General features: G+C 30.9%; 1 protein-coding gene across 1 annotated transcript; it reads left to right on the plus strand.

Annotated features, from left to right (window-relative positions):
* The first annotated feature begins 369 nt into the window (after positions 1 to 369).
* Positions 370 to 4,956, plus strand: LOC147816562 (uncharacterized). The gene is made up of 2 exons (XM_087156835.1): positions 370 to 1,289; positions 1,407 to 4,956. Exons 1-2 carry the CDS (start codon positions 370 to 372, stop codon positions 4,954 to 4,956), a joined length of 4,470 nt encoding a protein of 1,489 aa, XP_087012961.1.
* The last annotated feature ends 9,292 nt before the right edge of the window (positions 4,957 to 14,248 follow it).

Genomic DNA, 14,248 nt, shown 5'->3' on the forward strand with positions numbered 1-14,248 from the left:
AGATTCTAAGGCTCCTATACTATCAGAGCTGACCTATCAAGCAATATTGGAGCAAAAAAGTTTTCAAATTAACGTTATGTTAGTATTGTGCTTATGCTAGCTCTTTGGAGCAAAAATAGATCATGAGTCGGCCTAGATTCCTGTATCTGAGATTATTTGTATTATTGTTATAGTTTGTATTATTCACGTGATATCATATTCTGTATTATTCCTACTTTACAATGACTGAAGATGGCAACTTCTATTATTTTTTATAGGATGTAATACGTTTGTAAGTTGTTTTTTAAGATGTCAAAGAGCTTTTGCAATTATTAATACGAGAAAAATTTTAATATTTTTTGAAAATACGTTTTATTTAACCCCTCAATTATGCCACCAAAGCGAAGTGCCGTTGGTCGATCTACAAATCAAGCGAAAAGGAGAAGAGAAAAACGAGCTTCAGAAACAAGTGAGCAGAGACAAGCTAGGCAAGAAAGAGATCGAGATCACACTGCTCTTGCTCGAACATTAGAAACAAGTGAGCAGAGACAAGATAGGCAAGAAAGAGTTCGAGATCACACTGCTCTTGCTCGAACATTAGAGACAAGTGAGCAGAGACAAGATAGGCAAGAAAGAGTTCGAGATCACACTGCTCTTGCTCGAACATTAGAGACGAGTGAACAGAGGCAAAAAAGGCAAGAAAGAGATCGAGTTCACATTGCTCTTGCTCGAACATTAGAAACGAGTGAACAGAGGCAAGCAAGGCAGCAAAGGAATCGAATTCGCGGAACGCAGACAAGACGAACGATACATACTGATTTGAATTTATGTGGTTTCAATTACAATCCCCTTTACAATTACAGTCTTCACCCAAGTGTAATTATTGGAAAAATGGATAAAAAGTGTACGTATTGTAGTGCTCAAAAATTTAAAAATGAAGCACCAGGTATGTGCTGTGCAGGTGGAAAAGTAAAGTTACCAGACTTGCGTTCACCACCTGAACCATTATTAACTTTAGTATCAGGTGAAACAAGTCAATCAAAAAATTTTTTGAAAAATATACGCAAGTACAATTCATGCTTACAAATGACATCGTTCGGAGCAACAAATATCGTTACCGCAAATTATATGCCAACATTTAAAGTACAAGGGCAAATTTATCACCATGCTGGATCACTACTACCCTTGGCAAATGCTGATCACAAATATCTTCAGATATATTTTATGGGAAATACTGACGAACAAATAAACAGACGGTGTCAACTGAATATGAGTACTAAACGAGAGATTGTCGCTGAATTACAAAATTTGTTTGAACAACATAATGAATTAATTAAATTATTTAAAACCGCCATTGAACAAATGCCATCTGACGATTACAAAGTAATAATAAAGGCAGATAAAACACCTATTTGTCGACATCGAAGACAATTCAACGCGCCAACGATCGATGAAGTGGCAATTGTCATAGTTGGTGAAGAATTTACTTCTCGCGACATAATTCTTCATCGTAGAAATGGTGACGTCCAGAAAGTATCAGAAACGCATCGTTCATATGATGCATTACAATATCCCATTCTATTTTGGCAAGGAGAGGATGGGTATCATTTTAATATTAATATGAGAAATCCTACAACTAATGTGGACATTAACAAAAAGGTCAGTGCTATGCATTATTATGCATATCGAATAATGATTCGTGAGAATGCTGATAATCATGTCCTGAAATGCAGACAATTATTTCATCAATACATTGTTGACATGTATGCAAAAATAGAAAGTGAAAGACTCCTCTATATACGACTAAATCAAGTTAACTTGCGTTCTGAAGAGTACATCCATTTACGTGATGCAGTTGTAAATGATGGCAATCTCAGTGAAATTGGAAAAATAGTCATTTTACCATCCACATATACAGGCAGCCCAAGACACATGCATGAATATGCACAAGATGCAATGACGTATGTTCGTGCATATGGTCGTCCAGATTTTTTCATCACATTTACATGCAACCCAGCATGGGATGAAATAAAGGAGCTTATATTAACTGGACAATCGCCATCAGATCGTCATGATATTTCTGCACGTGTATTTAAACAAAAGTTAAAATCTTTAATGGATTTTATTGTCAAACACCATGTATTTGGAGAGACGCGCTGTTGGATGTATTCCATTGAATGGCAAAAAAGAGGTTTACCACATGCGAATATTTTAATATGGATGATGGAAAAGATAACACCTAACAGAATTGATGAAATCATCTCTGCAGAAATACCAGACATTGAAATTGATAAAGATTTGCACGATATTGTCTCAAAAAATATGATTCACGGTCCATGTGGCTCACTAAATAATAATTCACCATGCATGTCAGATGGAAAGTGCACAAAGCGGTATCCTAGAAACTTACTTGCTGAAACTATTACAGGCAATGATGGATATCCACTCTATCGACGACGATCTACCGAAGATGGTGGAAAATCCATAAAACTAAAAGTACTCAACAATATTATTGATGTTGATAATCGTTGGGTAGTACCATATTCTCCATTACTACTAAAAACGTATAACGCGCACATAAATGTTGAGTACTGCAATTCAGTGAAAGCTATAAAATATATTTGCAAATATGTGAACAAAGGAAGCGATATGGCAGTGTATGCACTGGAAAATACAACTGCTTCTAACGATGAAGTCACCCAATATCAACTGGGACGCTACATAAGTAGCAATGAGGCTGTATGGCGTATTTTATCATTTTCCATTCATGAGCGATATCCAACAGTTGTTCATTTAGCAGTACATCTTGAAAATGGACAGCGTGTGTATTTTACATCAGAAAATGTACGTGCAAGAGCAATGTCACCACCGCCAACAACATTAACTGAATTTTTCGCATTATGTAGAAATGATACCTTTGCAAGGATGCTACTGTACTCTGAAGTACCAACTTATTTTACGTGGAATACATCATCAAGAAAATTTCAGCGTCGTAAACAAGGTAGAGCAGTACAAGGTCATCTAAATTTATATTCCACAGATGCATTGGGTCGTCTGTACACTGTACATCCAAATAACGCAGAATGCTTTTACCTGAGATTATTATTAATCAATGTTCGTGGACCAACATCTTTCCAAGAATTAAAAACAGTCAATGGCCATGTGTGTGCTACATTTCGTGAGGCTTGCCAGAAATTAAGTCTCTTAGAAAACGATGCTCATTGGGATATTTCACTCTCTGATGCTTCTAATACAGCTCAACCACCACAGATACGTACACTATTTTCCATCATACTAACTACATGTTTTCCGGCTAATCCAAAGGATCTTTGGGAAAAATATAAAGACTATATGAGTGAAGACATTTTACATCGCATGCGTAGAATAAATGCTAATCCCAACATTCAATTTACATCAAATATATACAATGAAATATTGATTTTAATTGAGAATGTATGTTTGACAATAGCCAACAAATCACTGACAGATTTGGGAATGATTGCTCCAAATAGATCTGGTAATGACATTTTCGATCGTGATATACAACGAGAAACGCACTTCGATGTTAATGAATTACAAACATTTGTTCGAATTAATCTTCCGAAATTGGTATTAGAACAACGAACAGCATATGACACAATTATAAATGCAATATCTAACAAGAGTTGTGGCTTATATTTCTTAGATGCACCTGCAGGTACTGGCAAAACTTTTCTTATTTCAATTATTCTGGCAACTATAAGATCGCAAAATAATATTGCACTTGCTATTGCATCATCTGGTATTGCAGCAACTCTTTTGGACGGTGGTCGAACAGCACATTCAGCATTGAAATTGCCATTAAATGTGCAGGTAATTGAAACTCCAACATGTAATATTAGCAAAGATTCTGGGATGGGAAAAGTACTAAGATCATGTCAGCTTATAATATGGGATGAATGCACCATGGCACACAAGAAATCATTAGAAGCACTCAATCGCACATTAAAAGATTTGAGAGGAAATGAGCAGGTCTTTGGTGGTGCACTCATTTTGCTAGCTGGTGATTTTAGACAAACTCTACTAGTCATACCCCGTTCAACACCAGCAGATGAATTGAATGCATGTCTCAAATCATCAGTGTTATGGCGGTATGTGGAGAAAATATCTTTAAAGACCAATATGCGTATTCAATTACAACAAGATGAATCTTCTGAACGTTTTACAAAACAATTGTTAGATATTGGGAATGGTAAAATAGAAATGGACCAATCCACACACTGTATTACATTATCAGAAAACTTTTGTCACATTGTAAAATCCACTGATGAATTGATTGCAAAAGTTTTTCCAAATTTATCGCAGAATTATAAAAATAATCAATGGGTTAGTGAGCTGGCTATATTGGCAGCCAGAAACATAGATGTGAATTTAATAAACAGCAAAATTCAAAATGAAATACCTGATGACGAAACAACATATAAATCCATAGATACTGTTGTCAATCAAGATGAATCAGTTAATTATCCAATAGAATTTTTAAATTCATTGGATCTACCAGGAATGCCACCGCATATTTTATCTTTGAAAATTGGTTCCCCAATCATCCTTCTACGAAATATAAATCCACCGCGACTATGCAATGGGACTAGGCTATCAGTAAAAAAATTAATGAATAACATAATTGAGGCAACCATTTTAAATGGAAAACACCAAGGAGAACATGAACTAATACCACGTATTCCCATGATACCAACGAATACTCCATTTGAATTCAAACGTCTACAGTTTCCAGTACGACTAGCCTTTGCAATGACCATTAACAAAGCACAGGGACAATCATTGCAAGTATGTGGATTAAATTTGATAAATCCATGCTTCTCACATGGACAGCTGTACGTTGCGTGTTCACGAGTTGGAAAACCATCAAATTTATTTGTTCTTGCACCAGATGGGAAAACAAAAAATGTTGTATATTTACAAGCACTACTAAGATAAAGTTCACCATCAATCATCAAATATCATTCATTTCATGATGATATCGTTTGCAATATTGTTTAATATCACAAGTGAAGGAACATGTTTATTCTACCATCAACTATGTATATCTACGTTTCATTATATTCACATTACATATATGTAGGGATAATTTTATTATTAATTTCCATTTTGATGTATTGTATACATTTGATCATTAATCACAGCAACGTGTGAACGGGTACAGCTTGTTAACAAATAAAACAGAGCGTTCGTGGGAGCTTGGATAAAACTGTTATCCAGTTTCTTGTGAAAGCTAACGATTTTTGAACCATGAGCCCTGTGCTACCACTTAATCCTTATGAAAGTTAAATAGCTTTAAATTCAATCAAAAATAACTTTAAATCTATTATTTAATTTTAACAATTTTACCATGCTAAATTTCTTTAATCATGTTGTCTGTTATAAAATTTGAATCATTATGTAAAAAAAACTGTTTCCTTTGGAGTTAAGTATCTATTAAATAATTTTAAACTTCAAAAGAACTACCATACCGTTGCTCCAAATAAAAAAAAAGTAATAATAATAATAGCAAGCTCCAAATAAATCAAAGTAAAAGTAAACCAAATGTAAACAAGTAATATAGACATGTTGCTATATTTCGATAGTTAAATTAATTCCCATTGACAAATACTATTTCTTCCAAATAAAACTACTTCTGTGGAAATTGTAGAAGACTGTTATCTATTCCCTTGTGAAAGCTGGCATACCTTCTTCGTGAAACTACTGAACAACTTTACTATTGAAAACTATTTATTATTGAAAACAATATACTGTTGAATAACTTTAAATTCTACTAATAATACAAATAAGAGCTAAGTAAGTTTTAACATTTTACTGTGTTAGCTTATTTTAAACATATTGTCTGTCATAAAATTTTAGTTAATGCGTAAAATAAGCAAACATTGGGTCGTCTTAAGAAAAGTTTCTATTAACAAACTTTAAAATTCAGAAGAAGTACAATTTAAACTTTCTTACAGTTACTTCCAATTTTAAAAAAAAATGAAAGCGGTGTCAATTCAAGCCGTATTGATTTAATCCATTTGCCAAATGATACACTGAGAAAAAAATATATTCAAAACTATTAGAATATGGAAAAGGTAACCGTGTTTCTGGCACTATGGGAACACCAAAAAGCACGGTAATTTTTACCAAAGCACTTCTGTAATAATTTTGGTAAAATTAAACAACAAAATATGTTTTATAACATGTGATAAAACTTTGCAAATATGATAATTTTTTTAATGTTATCATGATACCTTAAACATGGCATAGAAACCATTTATTCGTAAAAATTTGTTTTCCGTTGTGTATTTTTAACTAAATGTATGGTAATAAGACTAAAAGTTTGAAAACCAGAATTTTCGGCAAGCTGACACCATATAAACGGAACAATCAGCAAATGAAAGGTTTAAATTACGCATATTTTGACGTTATTAACCACAAATATGTTTTTTACCACATATGTCATTACCATACATTACGTTAATTTTACCAACATTTTTTTCATCGTGTAAAAGCTATGACATATTACCAAAATCTCCTTTTTATAATTAAAATGATTCCGTTCTTCAAAAATATTTATATTAGTATAACCATGTTATGCATAAAGCGTTATTTCTTTTTAAATCATGTGCCAAATTAAAAGTAACAATAATAAAACCAAAAATTCCAATAAATAAAATTTAATTAAAATTGATTCCATGAAATTTAAGTAAATTAAAATTGTTTTTAAATATTTTTTGATCCTAAGAATTCGACAACGGTAGTAAAACAATCAAAAAAATTTGCAAATTATTCAATTTTTAAAAGTACTACACGTAAAAAACTGCTATGATGCTATTAACTGCACTTAAATTTAAATAGCTTTAATATTAATTGGAAATATAAATAAAAAATTTACTTCTAATAACTTATTTAAATCATTCGATAATGTTGAATTAATTTAAATAATTTGTAAAACATTGTATAACTTTAATTAATGTAACAAATAATAAAATGTAACGCATTTTTGAAAAATTTTAAATAAAATTTAAAGAAATGCTATTAATAGGATTTAAAATACAAATGCCCTTTTAATAGGATAATTCTTTAATTTTTCTGATTATAAATATTTGTTGGGGGCATACCAAATGCGAACTACATTATAATTATAATATATTTATTTATAATAATATATTTATTAATTCTAATATAATTTTTCATTTGAAATAATAAATTAATTATAATTGAATATATTATAATTAAAATGTAATGGAATTAAAATAAAACAGAATTGAAATATAATAGCATTAAAATATATTAGAATTAAAATATATTAGAAATAAAATATATAAGAATTAAAATATAATCGAATTGAAATATGACAGAATTAAAAAATATATATGAATTAAAACACATTAGAAATAAAATATATTAAAAATTGAAATATAATAGAATCAAAATATATTAGAATTAATATGTATTCTAATTAAAATATATTAAAATTAATTAAATCATTGGCCTACCATTCCTCCGATGACTCGTTCTCAGTCTACGGAATTTTAAAATGATTAAAACATTTTATGACAGAATTAAAAAATATATATGATTTAAAACAAATTAGAAATAAAATGTATTAGAATTGAAATAAAATAGAATTAAAATATATTAGAATTAATACATATTCTAATTAAAATATATTAAAATTAATTAAATCATTGGCCTACCATTCCTCCGATCGCTCGTTCTCAGTCTACGGAATTTTGAAAGGAATAAAAAAATTTATGACAGAATTAAAAAATATATATGATTTAAAACAAATTAGAAATAAAATGTATTAGAATTGAAATATAATAGAATTAAAATATATTAGAATTAATATATATTCTAATTAAAATATATTAAAATTAATTAAATCATTGGCCTACCATTCCTCCGATTGCTCGTTCTCAGTCTACGGAATTTTAAAAGGAATAAAAAATTTTATTAAAATTGAATTCTCCCTCAGAGTATGCCCTATTTAAAAAGTTTCAGTCCCAGATCAATTGATTTTTATTAATTTATTATCATTTTCACTTTAATTTAATTAATTTTATTAATTTAATTAATTTTATTAATTTAATTAATTTTTATTAATTTAATTAATTTTATTAATTTAATTAATTTTTATTAATATTATTAATTTCACTTTAATTTATTTTACTAAAAAATAAAAATAAACAAATTGTGTTTTATTCTTGAAATGCATCGTCGTTATTAGACCACCTGATTAAGAAAATATTTATTTTCTTAACTTACAGATTATGCACAAATATTATGAAAATAATTAAAAAGGACTAATATTTATCGGATATAAATTAAATATGCTATCAAAATCGGTAAAAAATGTCTTAAATATGTTTAAAAGGTTTATAATTAAACCTTTCATGTTGTATGATGAACGCATCATTATTTGACCGATAGAATAACAAAATGATTTTGTTTTTACTAACAGATTGCGCACAAGGAACGCGAAAATCAATTAAAAATAAATTTTTGTATAAATTTACCAATGTGCTCAGCAATGCAGAAAAAAATTATTTAAATATGTTTTAAAATATCTATAATAATTTTGTTTTAACCAGAAAAATTATGCATACGAAAGAGGAAAATCAAAAATGACTAACGAAATAAATGACATATCGTAAGTTTCGATTTTAAGCAATTGTTTAGGAAGACGTAAAAAACTGGTCTAACAAATTGCAAAATTGAATATGATAACATTGAGTTTTCAATTGTATTCAGTTTCCAGGCAGAACTAAGCAGCGTAAGATTTCTTATCACGTTAATTAGAAAAATTACTCTAATCTCAGTTGAAAACAAGAAAAAATTAATCCGGCATTTTTACTCATTAAAGAATAAAATAAATCGTAAAAATTAAATATAGCAATGCAAATTTTTTCCCAAATGTAAATCTGCATACTTTATTACTGACAACTTCTAAAAAAAATTATATGTTCTCTAGTGTTACTAAACGAAACTCTTTTATACGTTTTAGAGCAAAACTAAGTATTAATACTGAAAGACGCACAACACATGATTGCGCATTCATAGAAATTTAAAATTCATTCCAGATTTGCATAATGTTGCATTTAGAATTACCCAAGGGTGCGAAGAAGCACAATCCCACGATTTTTAAAACTGGGAGTAGAATAGATCAAACATATTTGATAACAAATTATTAACATCCTGCACGATCTTTGAATTCTACTAATTGGCAACTGATTATTTTGCGACGCGACTGTTTTATTTATTAATGTCATTCATTTTGGGGAACTCTACTTAAAAGAAATCACAATGAATTAAAAACATTCTGTTTTGAGATAGAATTAAACTGCTTGAAATTTTATTGAAATTAGCGTTTTTTAAATACAAACATGGAGGAAAAAATTCTGATAAAATCAGCATACTAGCATGGTAAATACATTTCTGATGAAAGATTCCACAATTCTAAGAATGAAACCAAAATATACGGTATATAAACCATTCATATGGTAATTTTACCGTTCGATGTTGTTGCGGGTTACCAGAAATTCTGCTTTTCAAAATTATAGTTCTTATTACTATACATTTAATAACAAATACAAATCTCAAAAGTAAATGTAACCAAATAAATGGTTTTTATACCATGCTCTGAAGTAGCACGATAAAAATTACCAAATTATCTTCAGAACTATCAATCATTTTGCATTGTATTTGGTAATTTTACTCTTTTGATGTTTTTTGCTTCTTACCAAATAGGAGGGTAATAATCTGTTTGCTCTTCTACGTTTTATTTAACATGGCAGTTTCTTTAAATGGTTGATGCAAGTTAGATGATTGTATTATTGAAATATAAGGACTTATATAATATAATTTATCAATTATAACAGGGTGTTCTTGCATCAGAAAGGTCCTGGGTTCGAATCCCGGGCAAGGCATGGATGTTTCTTTCTCTCTGTGTGTGTTCTAAGTCCTTTCTCCTTTGTGCTTGAATGTGACCCGCCCTATAAACGGGTTGTGGTTGTGTGAATGGCGTGGCAGAAGTCGAAATCCTGGCCATAGATGGCGACACTGAAAAACAGGAACAATCGCACCCCCACTGCCTAAACAGGCATACGACACAAAAAAAAATTATAACAGGGGTTAAAGGGACAAGAATGATTGCTTCAAGTGTTTAATTAAAGTGTTTTAAAGATACTATACTCAGATATGTCATACTATGATGACTGTTTTATCCATCTTTTATGAGGTAGCGGTATTTATTTATTTATTTACGTGCACATATGGGATTCTTTCTAATGCTTAAAAAGTCTTTTTCAGTTTGAAAAACAGCACAATTTTACAAAACACAGCAAGACTATACATGCTGTTATGCTGCTTGTATGTCTTTGTGCTGTTTTTCTCATTTTTATGCTATCTGTACCGTAGTTTGACAAGAGACAAGTAATTATTTGCATTAAGCATACAACCCTGTATATGTATCTAAACCAAACTTAATTATTTACGGATACATATCCATTTTTACGCTTTGATGCGAACCCACTACCTCTATTTTAAATAGCGTTTGGCGGAAAGACGGAACGGGTGCAAAAAAGAAATATATCATTACAATTCCAAGATTTTTTTTTATTTATTGTCACACATATACATGCAGGCTTGTGTGCTTCTTAGAAAGTACGATTAAATACAAGCCCTTGTCAAGTTGAACAGATAGCTCAAGTTGGAAATGAAGATGAAAAAGATGTATCTAACATTATTGTGAGATTCAAATTCGCTTCTCTACGCTTCTATTTTAAGAGGTCGGGAGAGCCCTGGTGTAGTTATTTTATTTACCCTGATGCAGTATCTATTTAGTAACAGTTAAGCTTCTGATTTAGTTCAGCCTTGTTTCGGCATTTGTACTTTTGCACATGCATATTCTGTATAATTTTAAATATTGGTAGATACTAACTTTCTGCTTGCAAATAAAACAATTAACCAACCGGAATCAAAGTTAACAAGTGTTTTCTAAATAGAAGTTACCAATATTTTGCGTCATCTCAAACTATACTAGCACTGTTGAAATTACTGACTTCTGCTTAAAATTACCTAATTTTACCGCATTTTTTAATAAAAAGCATAGTAATAAAAACCATATTTTATTGCTAATTCTACCAAAAATTCACTTTGGTAAAAATTACCTTGATTTGTGGTGTTCCCATAGAACCAGAAACACCGAAAATTTGACCGTATTCTGGTAGATTTTACCACATTTTTTTCTCATTGAATAAATGCTAAAGTAGTTTCAGACTTTTGTACATTACTATATTGTAATTATACCAAAAACAAATCAGAAAGTTGGTCTTATTCCGATTATTATACTGATTCGGTTCTCGCTGCTTTGTTGTATCTAACCAAAGTAGTGGTACCCAGTGGGTAATGAAAAGCAGCGTCGCTGCAGGGTCGTGGTAGCAGCGTCACCCACGTCGCACTACCACAACCCGTTTATAGGGCGGGTCACATTCACACACAAAGGAGAAAAGACATAGAACGCAGATAGAGAGAAAGAATCATCTATGCCTTGTCCGAGATTCGAACCCAGAACCTTTCTGATGCAAGGACAGTTCCCTACCCCCTACACAGGCCGGTCGGCCAATCTTGATCTTAACTTATCTTATAATTTCTTATCTTATCTTCTTATCTTGGTCTTATCTTATGTAATCTTGAGATGGTGTGCAAAGACGAATCTGGTGATAAATTTTCCTGAATTCTAACTGAAAACGATTTAATGTAAATTGTGTAAAATAAAAAGAGAATAACTAAATTACTTCTCATGTAACGATAAGAGTAAGTTGCTTGACCTTATATACTCTAATAAATTAATGCAGACTATATTTTATTCGTTTGTTTATTTTATTGTTCCTCCCTTTATGGTGAGTGGTCTTTTGTAACCTTGGCCATTGTAAATAAAAAAATTATTTTATGTATTGAAATGAGATACAAAACATTCTATATGCATGCTTTTTTTTATAACGGATCTCGATTCTTAACCGTATTTGTCTCATATGTTACATAATTAATACACGTTATAAGACAACTTGTTTCCTTTCATTCCGTATCATCAATATATTTACCTCCATATCATAAAAATATTACCTGTAATAAATATATTCTATTAATTTATTTGTCTGTAATCAATTCGCGTTATCAAATTCCTTGGCAATAATCAAATCATAATAACATTAACATATTTGTCAAAAATCCATTCCTTTTCTTAGTCTATTTGTTTCTAATTTATCTTCGTGATGAAATATAATATGCATGGAACATGAAATATGTGGGTAGAATAAATTCATATCATATTCTACTTGATCCTAACTCATTGTGATATTATTATGAATTTATATATTAATGTATTAAATCGAAATTAATAAATTATTAGGTAATAATCAATCAAGATTATTAACATATTTGTTCAATATTCATGCTTGCTTGCTTGCTTTCGTATGCCTGTTAAAGCAAAGGGGTGCGATTGTTCTTGTTTTCTAGTGGCGCCATCTATGGCCAAGAATTCGAATCTGCCACACCATACGTCACGCCCGTTTATAAGGCGGACGCATTCATACATCCATTCATTCATCCACAGATCGTAATTTTGACCGGAATCAGAGAACGATCAATCTTCAATTCAGTACGCCAAGAGGTATTGATTTGTTCTGGGAACATGGAGGACTTTGTGACTCTACAGATTAAGCGTGCATCAGTCTCCATTTTACTACGCGGGATCTTTGGCCGGCGGGGTTCGAACCCAAGAACTTTCGGACATGGCCCCAGCACCCTACCGACCAGGCTATCCTAGCCTCTTCAGCATTCATGTTTGTTATTAATCTATTCATCTCAAACCTAGCCACATTTCTCTTTCATTTTTGCTAAACGTTACAATTTTCCAGTACTCCTTTTCTGGAAATAAAAAATATTGGAAGTTAAAAGTTTAAAATTATTAAACTGTAATATTCGTGATTAATTAAGTTTACCATTGAGAGACAAAACTCTCTGCTTTAAGATAGAAATGGGAAAAAATCCCAAAAATATAACATTTTTCTTACCATTTCCTGTTTACCTTACGGAAATTATCCGGAATTTGATCATTATTTATGTTTGTTATTGATCTATTGGTCTCTAACCTATTTATAATCATCTTTCACTTTTGATAAACGTTATCATTTTTCGAATAATCCCTTTCCGAAATTAAAATATATTGGAAGTTAAAATTATAAAACTTTTATGTACTGTAATATTCTTGATTAATTAAGCTCAACTCATTGCGAGACAAAATTCTCTACTTCAAGAAGGAAGTGGAGAAAAATCCCGAAAATAAGACATTTTTCCTATCATTTCCTGTTTTGTTTTCTTGTTTATCCTACGGAAATTCCACCACCCTAGAGAAGGCTTCTTTTATCCCTGGATAAAGAAATAGCAGTAATCTTTTGCACCAGAAAAGATTAAAAGTCAACACCGTAAGACCAGTTTTCTATATTCGTAACTATCAAAACACTACCTACTCGCACTAGAAGTATTGACATCTACTTTGTTGATTCTTACAATTATTTAATTTCTAGAGTTACATACTTACTACGTCTATTATATTTAAAACATACACAATATTAATCTGCACTAAAGTTTTATGTATTAAGAAGTGCACGATTATTGTAATTATTTAATTGATTATTATTGTTGATTGATTATTGTAATTATTTAAATACCAGGGTTATATTTTAAGCTGCCTCTGTTATGGATATCTTGTAGGGAGTATATAAATAATATTAATCTGCAGTTATTGATTTTACCATAGGTCCTGGGTTCGATCGACGGGCCGGGCAAGGACGACTCAGTCTTTCATCCCTTCAGTGAGTCGATAAATAAGTACCAAGCATGCTTGGGAACTAAACACTGGGGGTTTCGCGTTCGGCTGACCACCTAACCGGAACGTCTGCTCCTGCACCCCAGAGCCCAAGATCAAGAAAACTGAGATGAGCACAGTAGGCCTTGGCCCTCTATGGGCTGTCACGCCACTGAGTTTAGTTTAGTTATTGATTTTTAACTTTTCCAATAACTAACAGGCACTAATTTGATTATAACAATTATTCAATTCTCCTGGTTTTAGCTGGTTTTATGTTTTTTTCATCTGGGTTACATGTTTAGCTGTATGTATTATCGATGAAATATCTATATTAATATACGCTTTTTTCAAAATGTTTTCAACTAATAACAG

This window comes from Parasteatoda tepidariorum, chromosome 1 (assembly GCF_982258835.1).
Source record: "Parasteatoda tepidariorum strain Cologne lab strain chromosome 1, Ptep-v5.0, whole genome shotgun sequence".
Lineage (NCBI taxonomy): Eukaryota > Metazoa > Arthropoda > Arachnida > Araneae > Theridiidae > Parasteatoda > Parasteatoda tepidariorum.